Here is an 18,887-nt window from a genome sequence, read left to right on the forward strand (position 1 = left end):
TTCAACTATACTTATAAATATGTGAAGTATGTGATGTGTTAAAATAATAAATTATTATAGTCTATTAAGTAAAATTCAATTGATAGTACAAAGTAATGAATATTCATATGTTTGAAATCGAATTAATTAAATTTCTATTTTTCTTATATAAGATGTATGAGTATAATTTAGACTATTTGACCAAAAGTAAAAATGAATAGGAAAAAGTATACATCCGTTAAATTCTATAAAAAGAAATAAAAAGATTATACCAAATAAGATCAAAAGAAAATCATAATAATAATAATAATATACATTTCAAGAAAGGAAATTGTTGGGTTGGTTATTATTATTACTTTTTAAGATAAATAAATAAATGAAAAGATTGGAAAAAGAACGAAAAAAAAAAAGAAAGTATTAGTAGGTGTTAATAATTCTATATATTTTGTAAAAATAAATTATATATGTTGCTTGGTTTGGTGGTTTTTGCTGGACGAGACAACCTACCAGTTGTTGCAGCATCTGTTTTGTTTTTTAAGAGAGAGAAAGACACTCAGAGAGAGAGAGAGAAAGAGAGAGATTAGAGAGAGAGAGAGAGAGAGAGATTTTAACTTTTATTGAAGTTGTTATTTGGCTATTTGTTTTGTGAGAGTGATATAGAGAGAGAAAGAGAAAGAGGTGAAGTCTCAACTCAAGTGTGTGAAGTTAGTGAGAGAGAGAGAGAGAGAAATGAAAATGGGATCTCAAACTCAACACCATAACCACTCTCTTTGATTCTCTTATTCTTCAAATCTTCAATCTTCAAGGTACTATACTCTCTTCACCCACTTAACATTTTCTCACATTTCAATTTCATATAATAACATTCCTTTTTTTTTTTCTTTCTTTTTTCTTTTATTATTACCAAATTTTCATAAAGTTTATTCATTTTTCACAGATCTTTCCTCATTACATTAAAACTCTTCAAATGGGGTTTACCCATTTGAAAAAAAATCATTTTTTTCTTCTTCTAGATTTAAGCTCTTAGTTTGTTTTTGTGTATCAAAATTATGTCTTTTAAGGTTCTTGTTTTGCACATTGTACTAAAGCTTTGCTTTTTTTTTGTTGTTGCAAATATTAACCTAGTAATTATATATGAATGGATCTCTCAACATTCTTGCATTTTGAAGAAGATCCATCTTTTTTTTGTTTCTGTTTCGTTTAGATCTACTAACCATATCTTTAATTTTGCTTAGGATTGTTAAGTATCTTTTAATTTTCCTTTTTCTTCACCACAATTTTAAGGGTTCCTTTTAAAAATAGTTTTGTTTTTATTGTTTAAGTTCCGTTTGAATTCCACTTAAATTATTATTAATGGATTTTTGTTTTAACTTCAATTATATTCTTCTTTGTATCTTTGTGTGTGACTATATATATTGAAATTGAATCAAAATTAACTAATTAAGTAACTTTCTTTTATCTTGGTCTTGCCATCATGTACTAAAAAAATTCAGCATTGTGATTCTAATGTCTTTTCTTTAGCTGAATGTGATTCATCATAGTTATTGTCATAGGAAAAAGAATATGATTTTACTTCATAAGGTTTTTGATGGGAAAAAAAAATTGGATACTTTGAATGCTTTCTCTTGAGATGAAATATAGTATCTATCTGTCAATTCGAGTCTCGAAATATGGCTAACTTATTATGTTTCAATCTTTGCAGTGTTACTTTGAGTACTTCATCGACGAGAACTAGTACGATTTGTTATTCGGTTGCTTCTTTTGGGCTGATTTGAAAAGACGTGATGGGTTCGAGATTCCCATCTCATCAGCTCAGCAATGGTCTGTATGTATCAGGCCGTCCTGCTGAGCAGCCGAAAGAAAGGGCTCCTACAATGAGCTCGGTTGCTATGCCTTATACCGGCGGTGACATCAAGAAGTCAGGAGAGTTAGGGAAAATGTTTGATATCCCTATGGATGGCTCTAAATCTAGAAAATCCGGTCCTTTAAATAATGCTCCTTCGAGAACTGGATCGTTTGCGGGCGCTGCTTCACACTCTGGACCTATTATGCAAAATGCAGCGGCTCGTTCTGCTTATATCACATCGGGTAATCTATCTGCTGCTGGCATGGTTGCTTCAGCCTCAATGAAAAAGACCAACTCCGGTCCGTTGAATAAACACGGCGAACCGGTCAAGAAGTCATCCGGTCCTCAATCGGGTGGAGGTACACGCCAAAATTCGGGTCCAATACCTCCTGTTCTTCCAACAACTGGTTTGATTACATCCGGCCCGCTAAATTCATCTGGGGCTCCAAGGAAGGTGTCGGGTCCGTTGGAGTCCTTAGGGTCGATGAAAATGCAGAATTCTTCTGTTGCTAATAATCCGGCCGTGACTACTCTCAGTCTGGAGGACGAATATTCGTTTAGGAGGAACTTCCCGAAGCCGATATTGTGGTCTGTGATTCTGATTTTTGTTATGGGATTCATTGCCGGCGGTTTTATTCTTGGAGCCGTCCGCAATGCCATACTCCTTATTGTTGTAGTGATTCTTTTCGGCGCAGTTGCGGCATTGTTCACTTGGAATAGTTGTCGTGGAAGGAAAGCCATTGTCGGTTTCATTTCTCAATATCCAGATGCTGAACTTAGAACTGCTAAAAATGGACAATTTGTGAAGGTTTCTGGGGTACGTTATTTAATACCGACACATACATGTATATAATATAACAATTAATTAAGCATGTAGACATAGCAAAAGCATAGTCCAAATATACACACATTCAACACTTACTGCACATTATTTGACTATTCATTTTTCTCATTCATCCATTGATTCGTTGATTAATCTGGAATTCTATCATCTGTCTCTAGTTTTTGTTGTTATATATGCATGATTTATGGAAATAAACTGTTTTGTTTATTCTGAAGGTGGTTACATGCGGTAATGTTCCTCTAGAGTCGTCGTTTCAAAAAGTTCCAAGATGTGTATATACTTCCACCAGCTTGTATGAATATAGAGGATGGGATTCAAAAGCAGCTAACCCAAAACATCGCCGTTTTACTTGGGGACTTCGCTCGACCGAGGTAAGCAATAATATGTTTTCGATCTTTTCTTTTCAAATTGCCGAGTTTTTTCAAATTTGATAAAATATTAGGACTTCTTGAAATATGTTGGCCATGGAGGTGAATTATATATTTTGCTTTTTGATTGAATGTACTTTGCTTATGCAAATTGATGAGAGATAAACAAAAGAGAAGCATGTTAATGAACGGTGTAAAATTACACCACGAAAACCGAATCAGTGTTGTTAAATGGTGGCCATGATAATGACGCCTTAGCAGAATGACGCGGCAGATTTTTCGACAACCTCGTTAGGCAATTTGTGAAGAGATGCCTGCCATGGCAGCGCAATAGGCCGCAATGGTGTGTCGAAAACATTCAATATGTATGATCATTAATACATGAATCTTAATTTCCATAATACATAGAACAAATTAATTAAGTACAATGAATTTGAGCTTAACTAATCATACTTACAATTATTAGACACTGAAATAAGGTTAATACTTAATTACATATCCTACACGGACACTATTATAATATTTCTTCGTTACTTTTAGTGAAACTCATTAATTTTTCATTTATACCCTTAATTATGTTTTTTAAGCTCCATGCACAGCCATTAAACATTTTGATAAAGCTGAAAAAAATATTCATTGACACATCTGAGGGACTTGGGTATTATTGGGTGTCCAAGTCCCGCATCGAGTTTTAAGGGCAGATTTCTGAAGTGCTTGGAAACGTATCAATTAGTATCAGAGCTGGTCGATGGCTCGGAAAAATCTACCTACAGAGAGGACGACGGGAAAGACCAAGTAAAGCATCGTAGAGTGCCAGCTTCCGAGACATTGACTCTCGGGGACGGTGCTTTGATAGAAACCACGAGACTCAAATCTGGCACCAACGCCAATAATTAATCCTAATTAAGAGTCAATATTAAACCAAATTCATTGCATTAAAACTTATAAATAGTCAAGATTCCTATTCATCAGCTCACCTATTTATAAGTCTCATTGAAAACTAAGATTTCACTCGATGAATAAAGAACCTTGACGATCGGTATAGATTGGAAGAAATTATACTTCGATGAAACTCTACGTGTTCCGCAAGTTTTTCCGCACACAAAGTAGAAAAATTGAGTTTCTTATTCAAATTGACAAGAAGCATACAACTAACTATCTTCTAATGCGACCCCAACAACAACGTTCAAATTGGGAGCTCGAAAAGGACAGAATAATGACACATAAAATAATCTTTTCCAATTGGTTAAAACTATTAATATGTAACGAAAACACATTACTGCTCCATCAAAGTCATCAAATATTGGTTATGATCATTATTTCTTTCTAGTTTGGGTTTGTTGGACCTTGTTGCACCATAACATTAACACCGTATATCTTATCTTTTCTTATAGCTATTAAAAGAAGAGAGATTTGTTAGATTATTATTATAGCTCTAATATTTTTCTTTATGCAGAGGCATGTGGTGGACTTTTACATCTCTGATTTCCAATCTGGATTGAGAGCATTGGTTAAAACAGGCTTTGGTGCAAGGGTGACTCCTTATGTCGATGATTCCGTTGTAATTGATGTTAATCCGGAGAATAAAGACATGTCCCCTGATTTCCTTCGATGGTTGGGAAAGAGAAACCTTTCAAGCGATGACCGTATCATGCAATTAAAAGAAGGGTAAAATGCTTTTTATCTTGTTGAATAGTAAAAACTTTTGGATACTATCAGTGTAAATAGAAACTTTTATGGTATAGTTACTTTTTTGGTGTGAGCCAGTTTGGTGAAACACCATGTTTAGCTTAATACCTATGAAGCATTGACACGAACACCAAACATGACATTGATACGTGGACACCAATAATAGGTTGAAAAAATGAATGAATTGAATATAATCACATGTGTTAGTATCATGTTGGTGTCGGACACCAGACACGCCTTCAATAAGAAGTGTCTGCTACAGAGCATAGTGCATAGTTCATGTTATGCGTCATTGTAGTAATGATGATGAGATAAAAATACATCAAGAAAATGAAGTTCTTATGAAACTGATGGCTATGATGTTTTTGTAGGTACATAAAAGAAGGTAGCACGGTTAGCGTAATGGGAGTTGTTCATAGAAACGACAACGTGCTTATGATTGTGCCGCCACCCGAACCATTAACCACCGGATGCCAATGGGCAAAATGTATTTTTCCAGCTAGCCTTGAAGGTATTGTTTTGAGATGTGAAGACACATCAAAGATTGATGTGATTCCAGTGTAGTTATGTTCTTAATCCCATGATATGAGTCTCTTAGGTATTCTTCTTTGAGAAAAAAAACATGTCTTGTCTTGATGGGGGTGGTTGTTGTTTGTGTTTTGTAAGCATATATGTGTTGTTGGTAAGTGTGATCTTGCTACCATTTTCTTTTGTTTCATACTCAACTACTTAGTTTGTTGTATAGCTAATGAAAATTCTTATTCGTTTATTTTTCTCAAGAATTTCGAACTTTTTTGAATAGATATATGGTTTCTTGTTGTTTTGACATGTCAATGGAATATTATAATGCACTTTACATATCTTTATTTGGTGGCAACATTTGAACCAATCATTTTTCTTTTTATGTTATTTAATATACATTTGTTTATTGGTGAAGCTTGATAGAGAGGGGTACCAATACCATTTAATATTTTGTTTTGCCTTCTATGGTCCTACGTTTAGAAGTGAATGATATTAAAGACTATACATATTAATGAGGAATTCAATGGGGTTCCCTATGCATACATTTTTTATAAATGTTTTTTTAGTGTTCTCTATAAAGAGAATGAATTCAAGTAAAAAGTAAAAGATAGATAAAGATAAAACACATATGGTATCTAAATTTTGATATTCGAATAATACATTTAAACAAATTATCTTTAACAATTTATGATACATCCACCTCTTCCTTATTTGCTCTAGTAAAGGAGCAAATGTATAGACTCAAAAGTTCATGACTATTATTAGCCCTAATCAAATTCACTATTCCATCTTAACCAAATTTTTTTGTGACCACTCAACATCAACTTCTAAAGGCAAAATTGGTTCATCCATATTTTCTCTCTTCTGTTTTGGTTTGCCATTATGCACTATTGAAGTACACATTGTGAAGACAAGAAAAAACATCATGTTTTTGTTTGAAAGTATATCTTAAGGGCAAAAAAAAAGTGTATTTAGGATATGTACTTTTGTAATTAATGTGAAAATATAATTTTGTCTTTTATAAAACTTTCAATTTTTTTAACTTCTAATTTTTTCGCCATTCTTTCTAAAATATTCGAAAGTTTTCAAAGTTTCGAAATGACAATTTTTCAGAATTTTCGAACAATCCGAAACTACTGCAGAAAATTCCATAATTTTCAAAACTTTCAAACAATTCAAAATTTTGAAATAGGAAAATTTTAAAACTTTCAAACAATTCAAAACTTTCAAAATAAGAAAATTGCGAAACTTTCAAACAATTCAAAACTTTCGAAATAGTAAAATTTCGAAACTTTCCATATTTGAAAAATTTCGAAACTTTACAAATTTGAAAACTTTTGAAACATTTCAAATTTTTGAAATGTCATCCTTATTTCGAAAATTTTCAGATTTGAAAACTTTCGAAACTTTTCAAATTTTTGAAATGTAATCCTTATTTTGAAAATTTGAAACTTCCGAAAGTTTTGAAAATTTAAAACTTTCAAAACTATCAATTTTGAAACTTATTATAAATGGTTAAAAGGGTAAATTTGTATTTTCATATGTCTTGAGAGAATGACAGGTTTAGGTGTGGAGGTGTATGGTATAATCCTCGTCTCATTATCTTTGTTGGACTTTTCCACCCTGCAAACTGTATCTATTTTATTTAATTCCGTTTTTATTAGTTTATTTGTTGATTCTATTTTGTTTGTGAAGAAACTTTTATAAACAAAAAATATTTAAGTTGAATTTTATGTTAGTTTAGTTAGTAATATTGTAGCAAAATACTATTCTAAGAGCTATGTTAGAGTTTTTTTTTTTTTGAATCTCTATGTGAGAGTTTTTTTTGTTGAATAGCTACGTTTGTGTTTTAATACATAGTAGTAATTAAATGACCACTTTATAATTTTATTTCAATTATCGTTTTAGTGAAATAGGTCCGATTTAAAAAGAAATAATTTTAATTTCTCCTAAAAAATATCTTAATTTGACTTGACATCATTAGACTTATTAGAGTCAAAAGACAGGTTTGATTTTGAACAATGTTATGGTCCAAATTTACGGTAAATTAGGGATAATTATAAATATAATTCCCCCCTTGCTCATCCCCTAAATAAGGGAGTTAAGAAAAGTGATGGAATTTTAGGAAACGTGAGAACAAGGCTGAAAAGTTTCATCATGTCATTAGTTAATAGTCAGGGAAAAATCTCAATTTAATTGTTTACGATTAATGGTTTTGAGTGTCTCACAGTATTAGGTTTTTTTTTCATGCATATATTTTTTTTTATAATTATTTTTAATTATATTATACATTTAAAATTTATATATTAAAATGTTCTATTTTTTTTTAAGAGATTGTATTTGCGCCCTGCCACCGCATAAATTTTTTTTTTTCTGCATAAAATGTCGCATCTTGATGTGACCATCTATAACCTTTTAATTTTAATTTTATTTTTTATTTTAACATCTCGAAAGATTAATATCAAAATGAAGGTTATATATAGTCGCATTTTCGAGATGCAATTTCATACAGTAAAAAAAAAAAGTCATCCTTCATGTAGTCGCATGGCAGAAATGCGACCACTTGAAGATTAAAAAAATTAAATTATTTTAGTTTATAAATTTCAATGTAGAGCATAATCAAAAGTTTTTTTTTTAAAAAAAAGAGAATATAAATGCAAAAAAATCACCGTATTACATTTTTTCTTCTTCATATATATATATATATATATATATATATAAAAAAAACACACAAATATACTATATTAAAATTTATATTCAAAATGTCTTTTTTTTTTTTTTTTTTCTTTAGGAATTATTTTAGTTTATAAATTTCAATGTAGAGCATAATCAAAAGTTTTTTTTTTAAAAAAAAGAGAATATAAATGCAAAAAAATCACCGTATTACATTTTTTCTTCTTCATATATATATATATATATATATATATATTTAAAAAACTAACCAATATAACCTATATTAAAATTTATATTCAAAATGTCTTTTTTTTTTTTTTTTTACCTTTAGGAGTCGCATCTTCGTCATACGACCACATGAAAAATGATTTTTTTTTCCTGTAGTAGGAGGTCGCAGGAATACAACCATCTATAATCTTTTATTTTATTTTTTAATTTTTCTGCAATAGGAGGTTATAGATGATCGCATGACAGGGATACTATCATCTTTCAGGTGGTTGCAGGGCGAGAGTGTTATCTCTTGAAGGTATATATATATATTAATATATAAATTTTAATATAAAATATATTGATTAGTTTAAAAAAAATAATATACATGCAAAAATTATCCATATTACTCTCTAGTAAATATTATAAATAAAATATTTAAATAAATTTTAGCACCCACAAATATTATTTTTAGTTTTAGGTTCTATAATATATTTTATCATGCAAACATGTGATTTTTATTTTATGATATTTTATTTTTAGTCATTACAAAATGTATTTATATTAAAATTAATTCATATAATCAGTAAAATATTTGATTTTGATCCCTTAATATAAAAACTAAAATGAATAATTATAGGAATCAAAACAAAATATATATATTTGTAAGTACTAAAAAAATACAAATAACTAAAATAGCTAAAAGTAAAAATTATATATTTAAATAAACTAAAAACAAAAAGTATTTTTAAAAGAACTAAATAAAAAAGATATATTTGTAAACCTTAAAAATATATTTAAATATAAAGAAAACGTCTCAAATCTTAATAACTATTAGAAATAAAAATTAATTATTTTTAAACTATTTAATATTATTATTTTCATATATCTTTCATTGAATTTAAAACAATTAACACGGATATCTGAATAATTTGATTTTAATGTTTAGTTTTACCTAAAATCTAAAACTTTATTGCACTGAATTTTTTTATGACACGGACTAGTGAGACTACCATATTTCAAAATACAAAGTGGTTGATTGTTATTACAATAGACTGCAAAATAGTATATGTCAAGATTTCGATTTCTTTACTATTTTATCTATATAAAAAATTGTTGTAGATGGTCATGAATTTGGTACCACTATAACTCATATTTTTTTTGTTTTAATCTCTATGAAATTTTATGAGATTCATTTTAAGACAAATTAATTAGACATTCTCTTTTCATAACTAGTCTAATAATAATATTGATTCTTTTATTTTATTTTAAATTTCTCATGATGACCATTCTTCCTCTATTTTATTTTTAATAAAAAAAAAGTGGTTACAAGCTGATTCATTTATCAAGTGAAACGTGTAGAGTGAACAATGCTAAGTAATGTCATTTAACAAATAAAGTGCACGTGTGATTTAAGTGACTAACTAACGTGTCCACAAGCTAAGCTAACACCATACTCAACCGAATTAAAATAAAATATATTGACTATACTACTTAACAAGATTAGGCATTAGTTAATAATAATATTATGTTCTATGGATAAAAAACGTTGTACAAGTGGTGTGGTTTTGGTGTTAATATTCTTGAGCTTCTTCTCTATTGTTACCAATTCCAATATTGAAGATTCACATGATGAAGTGCATAGCAAGAAATCGAGTTTGTGGTTATGGCAAAGATTGAGAAGTGCTTATTCTATCTATTCATCGATTTTTCTTCCTACAAGTGTAAGCCAATATTGGAACATGGTTAAGGGGCTTGTGAATCACACATATGCATATTTCTTTCCTCCAAATATAGAGTAAGATAGCTATATTCTCCATCTCAATTTATTTATAATCTCATATCAACCTTATGCTTCTATTTTCAAGGCATATTGTATTGTATATTTTGAATATGTGTTCCCAACATATTAAATATTTTTATGGCTATTATTTAATAATTTAAAGTTCAACTAGAAAATAAATAATGTTTGTTACCATTATTAAACTCATAATCTCTTGTCATCAATTTTTATATATAGTTCAACTTTTTTATTAATCATGTAATTCAACTTTTTTGTTCAACTTTTTTTATTAATCATGTAATTCAACTTTTTTTTTGTTTAAACTATAGAAATATTAAGTAGTATTTAAACTATTATTAATTAATCAATTTAATTAATTTGATTTAGTCACATAAGCTAATTTGATAAATTTAAAATAGTTTAGAAATTGTTTACTATCTACTTCATTTTATAAAAAAAAAAACTTATTTTCTTCTGTGTCAAAATAATTGTCACTTTAAAAAATATCAATGTACTATTTATTAATCTTTTTTACTTATATATTTTTATTTATTGAAATTTCACTTAATAACTATTCCACCGACTACAATTAATAATAGTATATTTATAAATGATATTATAATTTTAACATTAAAATCAACTAAATTAATATAAGAAGTATATTTCCTTAATAATTTGAAGTATTATATGATTCAATGTCATGTGTGGGGGTGTTTTTGAAAAGTTTTAGAAGAGGAGATGGAGCTGAAGTGGTTGCAGATGAAAATGGAGCATGCGAGAAGGTGAAAGAAGCTATTGTCAAAAGCATAGGAACAAGCAAAGCTACTTTGGAAGATGCTGCAAAATCAGCAGCAGATATAGCAGGGGAAAAAGAACTCTAATTCTGTTTTGTGTTTTTTTATTTTTTTTTCTTGGTTGTTTTGTTTTGCAGCTAAATGAATATTTTCTTTGAGAACTATGAAGTATTTGTTTGGTGTTATGTGCATATATGAAAGAAAAATTATCAATACACATTTGTGCACCTTTTTTACATTGAGAGTGATTTGAACGAAAAAAATAAAATAAAAATTATCTTGCACATATGTTAGCAATGATATGAAATGAGTTAAATTTGTCATTCTAAATAAACAAATAGTTTCATTTTGAATGTTGTTAATTAGGTCAATCTTGGCTAACCCTATGTTTGAATAGACGTTTCATGGTTGTGTTTGATGTGAAAATGGAAGAGAAAAAAGTTTAAAAGTGTTATTTAATCTTTGGATTTAATTAATTTTTTACTAAAAATAAATCATAACTAATCTAAGGTGAAAACTATTATAACTCTTGTTTTGGGTCTAAATTTATTTGTAATTAGTTTTTTATAAACAAAATGCTTCATATATATCAACAAGAAAAAGTTACATTATAATATATAATTATGATCATCGTGTATTGTCAACGAAAATATATTGTAACATCATTATTAAATAATATTATTTGCTTTCTTTAACAAACTACATAAATATATTCAGTTGTAAAGTTACATAGTCTATGTAGATTTCACTTTTTTTCTCTTATATCTCATAACACATTTCCTTTTCTCTATACCTCAAACCTCTTTTTTCATTTGATAATACCCAAATCTATTTTCTATTTTTCTACTTCTTCTTCCCCTCCAATTTTCCATCTACTATTTTTGAAGAAATCTCTCATATTCGGACCAACTTTTTGAGTTTGGTTGATTTTTTTTTTTAAGGAAAACTCTCTTATTATTATTTCCAATTTATTTTCTCCTCTGTTGATATTTCCTCCTTCTCCCATGTTTTTTCATTAATGAGTTCACAATAGGGGGTTTCATTCTCACATGAGGTATTGTATTTTTTCTTTCCCATTATTTATGTTTCTAGTTTTACATCATAAATCTATGGTTCCTTTTACAGTCTTGAAATCGGTACAACATGGTTTTAATTCAAAGTTTTCATCCATGATGTTAGAACACAATTTGGAAACAAATCTAACACAAATACTGTATACTGTACATAGATACTTTTCATGGACTTTGACTTTCAATGTTAAGTGGATGGACAATTTAAAGTATATTTTAGTTTTAGTTGTTAATATTTATTCATAAAAACCACTCAAAACTTGTATATACTCAAGTTAAGATTAATTTGTTGGAATTTATGTAAGGTCAGTAAGACAGAAAGATAAATTGTTTATGTAAGTCTGGTATGGCTAAGATAATACATAATGAAAAAAAACATCATAAGAGGATATGCCTATTTGAGCCATAGTAAAATGCGTACAAGTGAACGAGATTGAACGTAATCCACTTTGAATGAACCAATAAAAATATGTGTGTCTTTTTCTCTAAACTCCAATCTCTTCATTTTGTCCAATTCTATTCTTACTTCAGTTCTAAACATATATTCTGTAAACCTCATCTACTATCCTCACAGAGATGATATTTAAAAGGAAAATTATTATTCAACTCTCTTTCTAGTGATATTTTAGTTACTTCAACAATATCTAAGTTAATAGTATAAAACATAAAGATACTTTTAGAAATATGACAAAGGTTACAAATATGACAAAATTGAAGTGTCTGAAATACTCATATTTTCAGAGCTAAAACTTTGAAGACGTCAAAATCATTGATTGAATTTACACTAAGTCAAAATTGATATATCAATCTGAAATCAAACGAACACCATAACATGACAGAAAACTAAAAGATCGCAATAAGACAAAAAACCAAAACAATGTCGCATTAAGACAACGAAATCACGAAGAAAAAAAACCATGATAAAAATATTAAATAAGTATAAAAATCAGCTATTTTAATAAAAGATAATGAAATCAATAATTTAGAGCGGTGACTTCGGATAAAAAATTGATTCTAAACTATTCCTCTTAAATAAATAAAGAAAATAGAGCTAAAACAAAGATAATTTAATAAAATCATAATATTTTTATTTATAATTATAATTTAATTTGTGTGAAATATATAAATATAATAATTTTTATGAGAATGTGAACTACAATGTTTTAAGAAGCATTTAATGTAAGTTGTCATTTTGTTTGGGTTATTAAACTCATAGAAATAGCCTTCAAGTTGAAAACTTTTGCATAGGCGGAAATAATATTTTTTTAATTAATTATATTTTTGATTCATTTAAATATAACAGCTTTTAGTTTTAATTTTTATAAAAAAATTTGTTTGAGTTTCATTCATGTAATATCAGAAAAATTTATTTTTGGTTCTTAACGTCAAGTGGGCGTTACAAAAGACGTTAATTAACAAAGGAAAATGTGGACTAAACGCTTAAATATGTTTTTAGTCCCTGTAAATATAACATTTTTTAATTTTAGTCCCTAAAAACTTTTTGTTTGGATTTCATCCCTGCAATATCCAAAAACTTTATTTTTGGTCCTTAAGACGTTACAAAAACACGAGACGACAAATAGAGGAAAACGTGAAATACAAATTTAAATAATTATTTTAAATAAATTTAACTGAAACAATATTTAAATAACAAATAAAAATAATTTGTATACTTATTTCTAATAAAATAAGTATACAAACTTCATTGGAAATATAAATTTAAATAATTATTCTAAACAAATTTAATCGAAGAAATATTTAAATTAGTCTATTTAATTAGTCTATTTACAACTGACTTAATACATGATAGATAAATTATGATGTATCTTAAAATTTGAATTGTATTTAACTTAATTTTTATAAAATCAGTTTGTAAAGTGAAAATCTGCTACTTATAAATTAATTTTTTAAATATTCTCAAAAGTTAATTATCTCTCCATCAAATGAATTAAATCTAATTTATAAACTGTGTTGGACCCATTAAATATAATTGGTGTCAATCTTTTAACCAGTGTTTGACCCTCTAAAATTAAGCTACTTTATATTTTAAGAATGTTTTTTAAAGAAGGGAAGCCAATAAAGAGTTTTGTCACATTAGATGTAATTCATTTAATGGTGAGATGATTTACTTTTGAGAATTGATTTATGGGTCCTGAGTATTAAAAATCACAAATAGAGTTTTCTTTCAAAATTTTTATCAAAGATTTTTCTTTCAAGAAAATCTCTTTTAAATCTTTTTCTACTTAAATTTCATCATTTATTCATGAGTTTTTATTTATTCACCCTAAAAAATAAATCTTTTATTACTTAACCTTTTTTTTAGAATGCTATTATTTATTTATTTATTTTAGTTTTAATATTTTGTTTTTAAAAAGAAATAACTTTAATAATTTGATATTCAATTAGGAAATAAATAAAATATAACAAAAAATTATCCCAGTAAAAAATTGAACTCGAATTCTTTTGAAACTAGAACTCACTAACCCATTTGGTTTAAAATACCATTGTTTTTCTTTTAATATTTCATCTTTTATGATAATTTTTTAAAAATATGACTTTTTGTTTTTGGAATAGAAAAAAACAAGACTTTTATAAAAGTATCCTACAAAATAACTTTTAATCTGAAAGTGATTTTTTAACTTAAAAATAAATTAAAATTAACAAACAGCTTTTACTTTATTTTCAAATTTTACCAAATATGTTTTTACAAAACAAAGTATGCAATGATAAATTTTAATTTTAATATATAAATTTATTGACCATGTATTGACGCATTCATCCAATCCCATTTCCCTATATAGATATTTGTAAGATATTATATAAACTAATAAAATAAAATGACATATTTCATGAAAAAATAAATAAATAACATAATTTATGGTGAGATATAATATACACAACCATCTAATTATATTTGGGCAAGTATCTTAGTAATAATATCATGTCTCACCTATACTAGGGCAGTAAAGTGAGTCACTTGCTCTTTAATTAATCCGCAAAAAAAAAAAAGATTAAAATCGATTAATTTTAATGATCGAGTCAAAAATAATACTCCGATTTATCAAAAAAAAATATTATTCAACGTCTCACTAAATAATAACAATAACCATAGTCAATCATCAAAAAAGAAAATATATATATATATATATATATATATATATATATATATATATATATATCCCAGAGACAATCATAAAAAAAGAAAATATATATATATATATATATATATATATATATATATATATATAAATATATAAACAAGCTACTAGTATGAACAAACTACTTCAAAAAGAAAGTGCTAAATAAACCGGGTTGAAATATTTATAGTGAAAAAGAAAGTACCAAAGTTGGTTATAAAAGGAGGATATAATCTATTTATCTTCTCTTCTTTTCTTGTAATAATAGAATAACTATATTCATAGCCCAAATTAGTTAGTGCAAAATAAAAGTACCAAAGTTAATGCAAAAAGAAAGTATTGAACTTCGATAATAAAGCTACTATTATAAATAAACTACTTCAAAAACAAAATACTAAACAAATTTCAATAAACAAGCTACAATAAAAAATACTAAAATTATAACAAAGAAAATTAAAAAGAATTACCAACTAAATTAAACTCATTTTTATATACATTCATTATTAAATATTCAAAACAATCCACTTAAAATGACAAATTAAATGGATTAGTTAAATTGATTCAACATTTTTGACATCCCCATTCTAAATTAAACTCACTTTTATATACATTCATTATTAATGTCTATGACATTAATATTTTTTATTTTTTTAAAAGTAAAATATTATTAAATTAATAGTTATATTAATTTATCTAAATAAAAATCTAGAACATTCTTCTAATAAATCAATATTTTTGACTTAATATCATATCATGATATCATTAGTTGATCTAAAGAAAATAAAGTTATCTTTTTACTTTAAAAAAATAAAATAATAACAATAAAAGAAGAAAAATGCATACAAATAGTTTTTTTTACTACCTAATAATAAAGAGAGTTAAAAGTTGTATGTAAATTTATAATATTTATTTAAAATAATAATAATAATAATAAAGAAAGAGTTAAATAACCTTGTAGTTTATAACCTTGTAATATTTATAACAAACTTCTATTTTTTGCATTCATATACTAAAAAGAAAAAGTGAAAGTAGCATCCCATTCTCATTTCTCATTTCTCATCTCTTTATAAATCTATAGTCTTCGCTAAGTCGTTGTTTCTTTCTCTCACTCACAAGAAAACAAGTCAAGAGTGAAGATCGAAATTCGAAAATGGGGGAATCGAAAAACGACACCGTTCATTCTCCAATTGTGACCTATTTTTCCATGATATCACTTCTCACACTATGTCCTCCTTTTGTTATTCTACTGTAAGTAATTAATTAACTAATTAATTATTCTCTTAATTGAATCTCCTAATTTCAAATCAGATCTAATTTTAATTTGAAATTGAATGTTCCAGATGGTATACAATGACTGCTGCAGATGGATCAATTTTGCGTACATTTGATTACTTGATTAATAACGGCTTAAACGGCTTTGTTGATTTATGGCCTAAGCCGACTCTTCTTGCATGCAAAATCATTGGAGTTTACGCCGTTTTTGAAGCCGCGCTTCAGCTTTTCCTTCCTGGTCACACTGTTTATGGTCCTATTTCTCCCTCCGGTAATCGACCTGTTTACAAGGTTTGTTTCTCTTTCTTTTAATTTTATTTTCAGTTAAGGTGAATGCTTCGGTGAAGCACTAAGTGAAGTGGTTCACCGTGGACCAGTGCTTAAAAGTTACTAAAAAATTTAACTACTGTTGATAAGTTTTTACAAATGACTCGATCGAAACCAGTTCAATAAGAACAAGTCATTTAAAACTCAACTTGTAGAAGTGAAACTAGTAACTATATTCATGATGAGTATCATCAATAGTTGTTAGAGTTTCGAGTAATTTTTAAGCATGGTTCACAGTGGACCACCTACGAATGTGGTTTACCATATAATTTGGCTAGAGTAAATAGTCATTTTTTGTCGTTGAATGTTTCATGCGCGAAACATTATAGACCTTAAATGTATCAAAAATATCACTAGATGTGTCTTTTCTTAGTGAGTTTGGTTCTCGAACGTGTTTTTCATTGATTAGTTTGGCTTTTTGATAGTCAGTTTAGTTCATGAAATTAGTAACAGAGATATACTTAGGGATAATTTTGCAATTTTGATACAATCAGACACTCTTATGACGTCGTCTCACACGTTTAGAAACTAAAATGATGATTTACTTCTTTAACTTGAAATGATTTCTGTTTTTGCATTTTTTTCAGGCGAATGGTGTTGCTGCATATTTAGTCACCTTGGTTACTTATGTTGTTCTTTGGTGGTGAGTGACTCACACTTCTGTTTCTCTACTGTTTATTTCTATCATCACCATCACTCTCTAAATCATTCAATCCATTAATTAGTTATTTTGTTGAAGTATATCTTTTCAAAACTGTGTGTGTAGTGTTGGTGAAATGAGATTACATACCATAACTTCTATTTTCTCAAATTATTACTAGGGTCCACGTGTTGGTGTTGTGTTTGGTGTCATGTTGATATTAGTGCTTCATAGATGATGTCTGTTCATAGACATATTTTGTAACAAAAAAAAAATCATTATTCATTGCTAGTCTCCTCAATTGATTATCCTTTTGAATTTTCACGGCTTCTTGAATGTAGGTTTCTATGCTTTTACAGGTACAAAATTACTCTAAGAAAACATGTCTAAGTTACTATGTGTTTAGCTGTAAGAAAATTGTGTTACATACTAGCTTTTCCTTACAGAGCTAGATGGTTTGCTTATTTTGTTTTTTCAGCAGCCGATGACATGTAATTTTTGCATGTATTTTTCAGGTTTGGGATATTCAACCCAACAATCGTTTATGATCATTTGGGAGAGATATACTCAACACTCATCTTTGGGAGCTTTATCTTTTGTATTTTCTTATACATAAAAGTGAGACGGTAGTGAAGTAGATGAAACTATAAGTTACTTGGTTCCTGTGAAATTTATATTGAAATTTCTGACACAAGTGTTATATTTGCTAGGGTCATTTGGCACCATCTTCTACTGATTCTGGCTCATCTGGGAACATAATCATTGATTTTTACTGGGTAAACTAATATCTGCTTTTTACTTTGATAATACTGTTCAACAAATATTTAACTTCTAAGAAGTCCATTTGTTTGCCTTGGAAATTGATATGGATTGAAGAAAGGGAAAGTGAATGATAGAAAAACTTAAAGTAGAAATGGGTGGTAGCATAGAAAATCTCCCTTGTCTCATTGTTGATGTCATGCCTTTAGAGGATCATTGATGCGACAAACCTTTCTTTAAAATTACCACCTCTCGTTCGACACCAAGAAGGCACAGAGAATGCCTGTAAAATTCTTTTAGAATTACCAATCCTTTTGTTTAATCTGGTTTCATTGAAATTGATAGAATTAGTGGGCTTAAGACTAGTGAAAGGTCCAAATCTGCAGTGTGGAGAACTTATGTCCGTAAGGGTAAAAAAGAGAATAAGCAGGCTATTAATGACAGGGCAGAGAAACTCATTAAATTCTAGGGATTTCAGTTACACATAGGGGAATAAATAAAGGAGGGTAGAGGAGTATTGCTCATGAAGAATTATAATTATCATTGAATTAGGAGATACTATTTTCTCTGGAGGAGCTTTGCTCTGGTTATACATTGTATCAGAATTTTCCCTTCTTCCATAAATCAATAAATTCCCATTTTATCTATCATTTTACGTTCACAGATCGCTATTTTTCTGTGATTCTATCATTGGTCCGACCTGCCGGATCTTCGAGAAGTACCAGTGATTTTTGTACGTTGTACATGCCACCGAAGCTGTCAGATCGAATGGAAGCAGTTGAAGCAAGAATCTCAGCGGTGGAAGAATCTGTTCGCCATGAGTTGAGGGAATTTCGCGAAATTATGATGAGTGAGTTCACGAGGCTGCTAGAGCAACGACCAATTGGAACGGGGGAACAATATGCACATTCTGAGGACTCAGTGACAGAGTATAAGATGGCAGTGAAGAAAGTTGAGTTGCCATCATTTGATGGTGA

General features: G+C 28.2%; 2 protein-coding genes and 1 long non-coding RNA gene across 3 annotated transcripts in view; all 3 read left to right on the plus strand.

Moving 5' to 3' along the window:
• The first annotated feature begins 642 nt into the window (after nucleotides 1-642).
• On the plus strand, nucleotides 643-5,554 carry LOC101512114 (uncharacterized membrane protein At1g16860-like). The gene is made up of 5 exons (XM_004507497.4): nucleotides 643-785; nucleotides 1,682-2,642; nucleotides 2,885-3,040; nucleotides 4,494-4,705; nucleotides 5,098-5,554. Exons 2-5 carry the CDS (start codon nucleotides 1,764-1,766, stop codon nucleotides 5,288-5,290), a joined length of 1,440 nt encoding a protein of 479 aa, XP_004507554.1. The 5' UTR covers nucleotides 643-785; nucleotides 1,682-1,763; the 3' UTR covers nucleotides 5,291-5,554.
• Nucleotides 5,555-9,637: 4,083 nt separating this feature from the next.
• Nucleotides 9,638-10,920, plus strand: LOC101512441 (uncharacterized). The gene is made up of 2 exons (XR_012163745.1): nucleotides 9,638-9,926; nucleotides 10,636-10,920. It is a non-coding gene; the product is annotated as an uncharacterized lncRNA (long non-coding RNA).
• A 5,003-nt stretch (nucleotides 10,921-15,923) lies between these two features.
• The window catches only part of LOC101512763 (7-dehydrocholesterol reductase), a 12,106-nt gene continuing 9,142 nt past the window's right edge, over nucleotides 15,924-18,887 (plus strand). The window contains exons 1-5 of the mRNA XM_012717814.3: nucleotides 15,924-16,160; nucleotides 16,253-16,475; nucleotides 17,099-17,154; nucleotides 17,667-17,769; nucleotides 17,862-17,927. Coding sequence (XP_012573268.1) covers nucleotides 16,063-16,160; nucleotides 16,253-16,475; nucleotides 17,099-17,154; nucleotides 17,667-17,769; nucleotides 17,862-17,927 — 546 coding nt within the window. The 5' untranslated portion in view covers nucleotides 15,924-16,062. The remainder of the gene's footprint in view (nucleotides 16,161-16,252; nucleotides 16,476-17,098; nucleotides 17,155-17,666; nucleotides 17,770-17,861; nucleotides 17,928-18,887) is intronic.

This window comes from Cicer arietinum, chromosome 6 (assembly GCF_000331145.2).
Source record: "Cicer arietinum cultivar CDC Frontier isolate Library 1 chromosome 6, Cicar.CDCFrontier_v2.0, whole genome shotgun sequence".
Classification (NCBI taxonomy): domain Eukaryota; kingdom Viridiplantae; phylum Streptophyta; class Magnoliopsida; order Fabales; family Fabaceae; genus Cicer; species Cicer arietinum.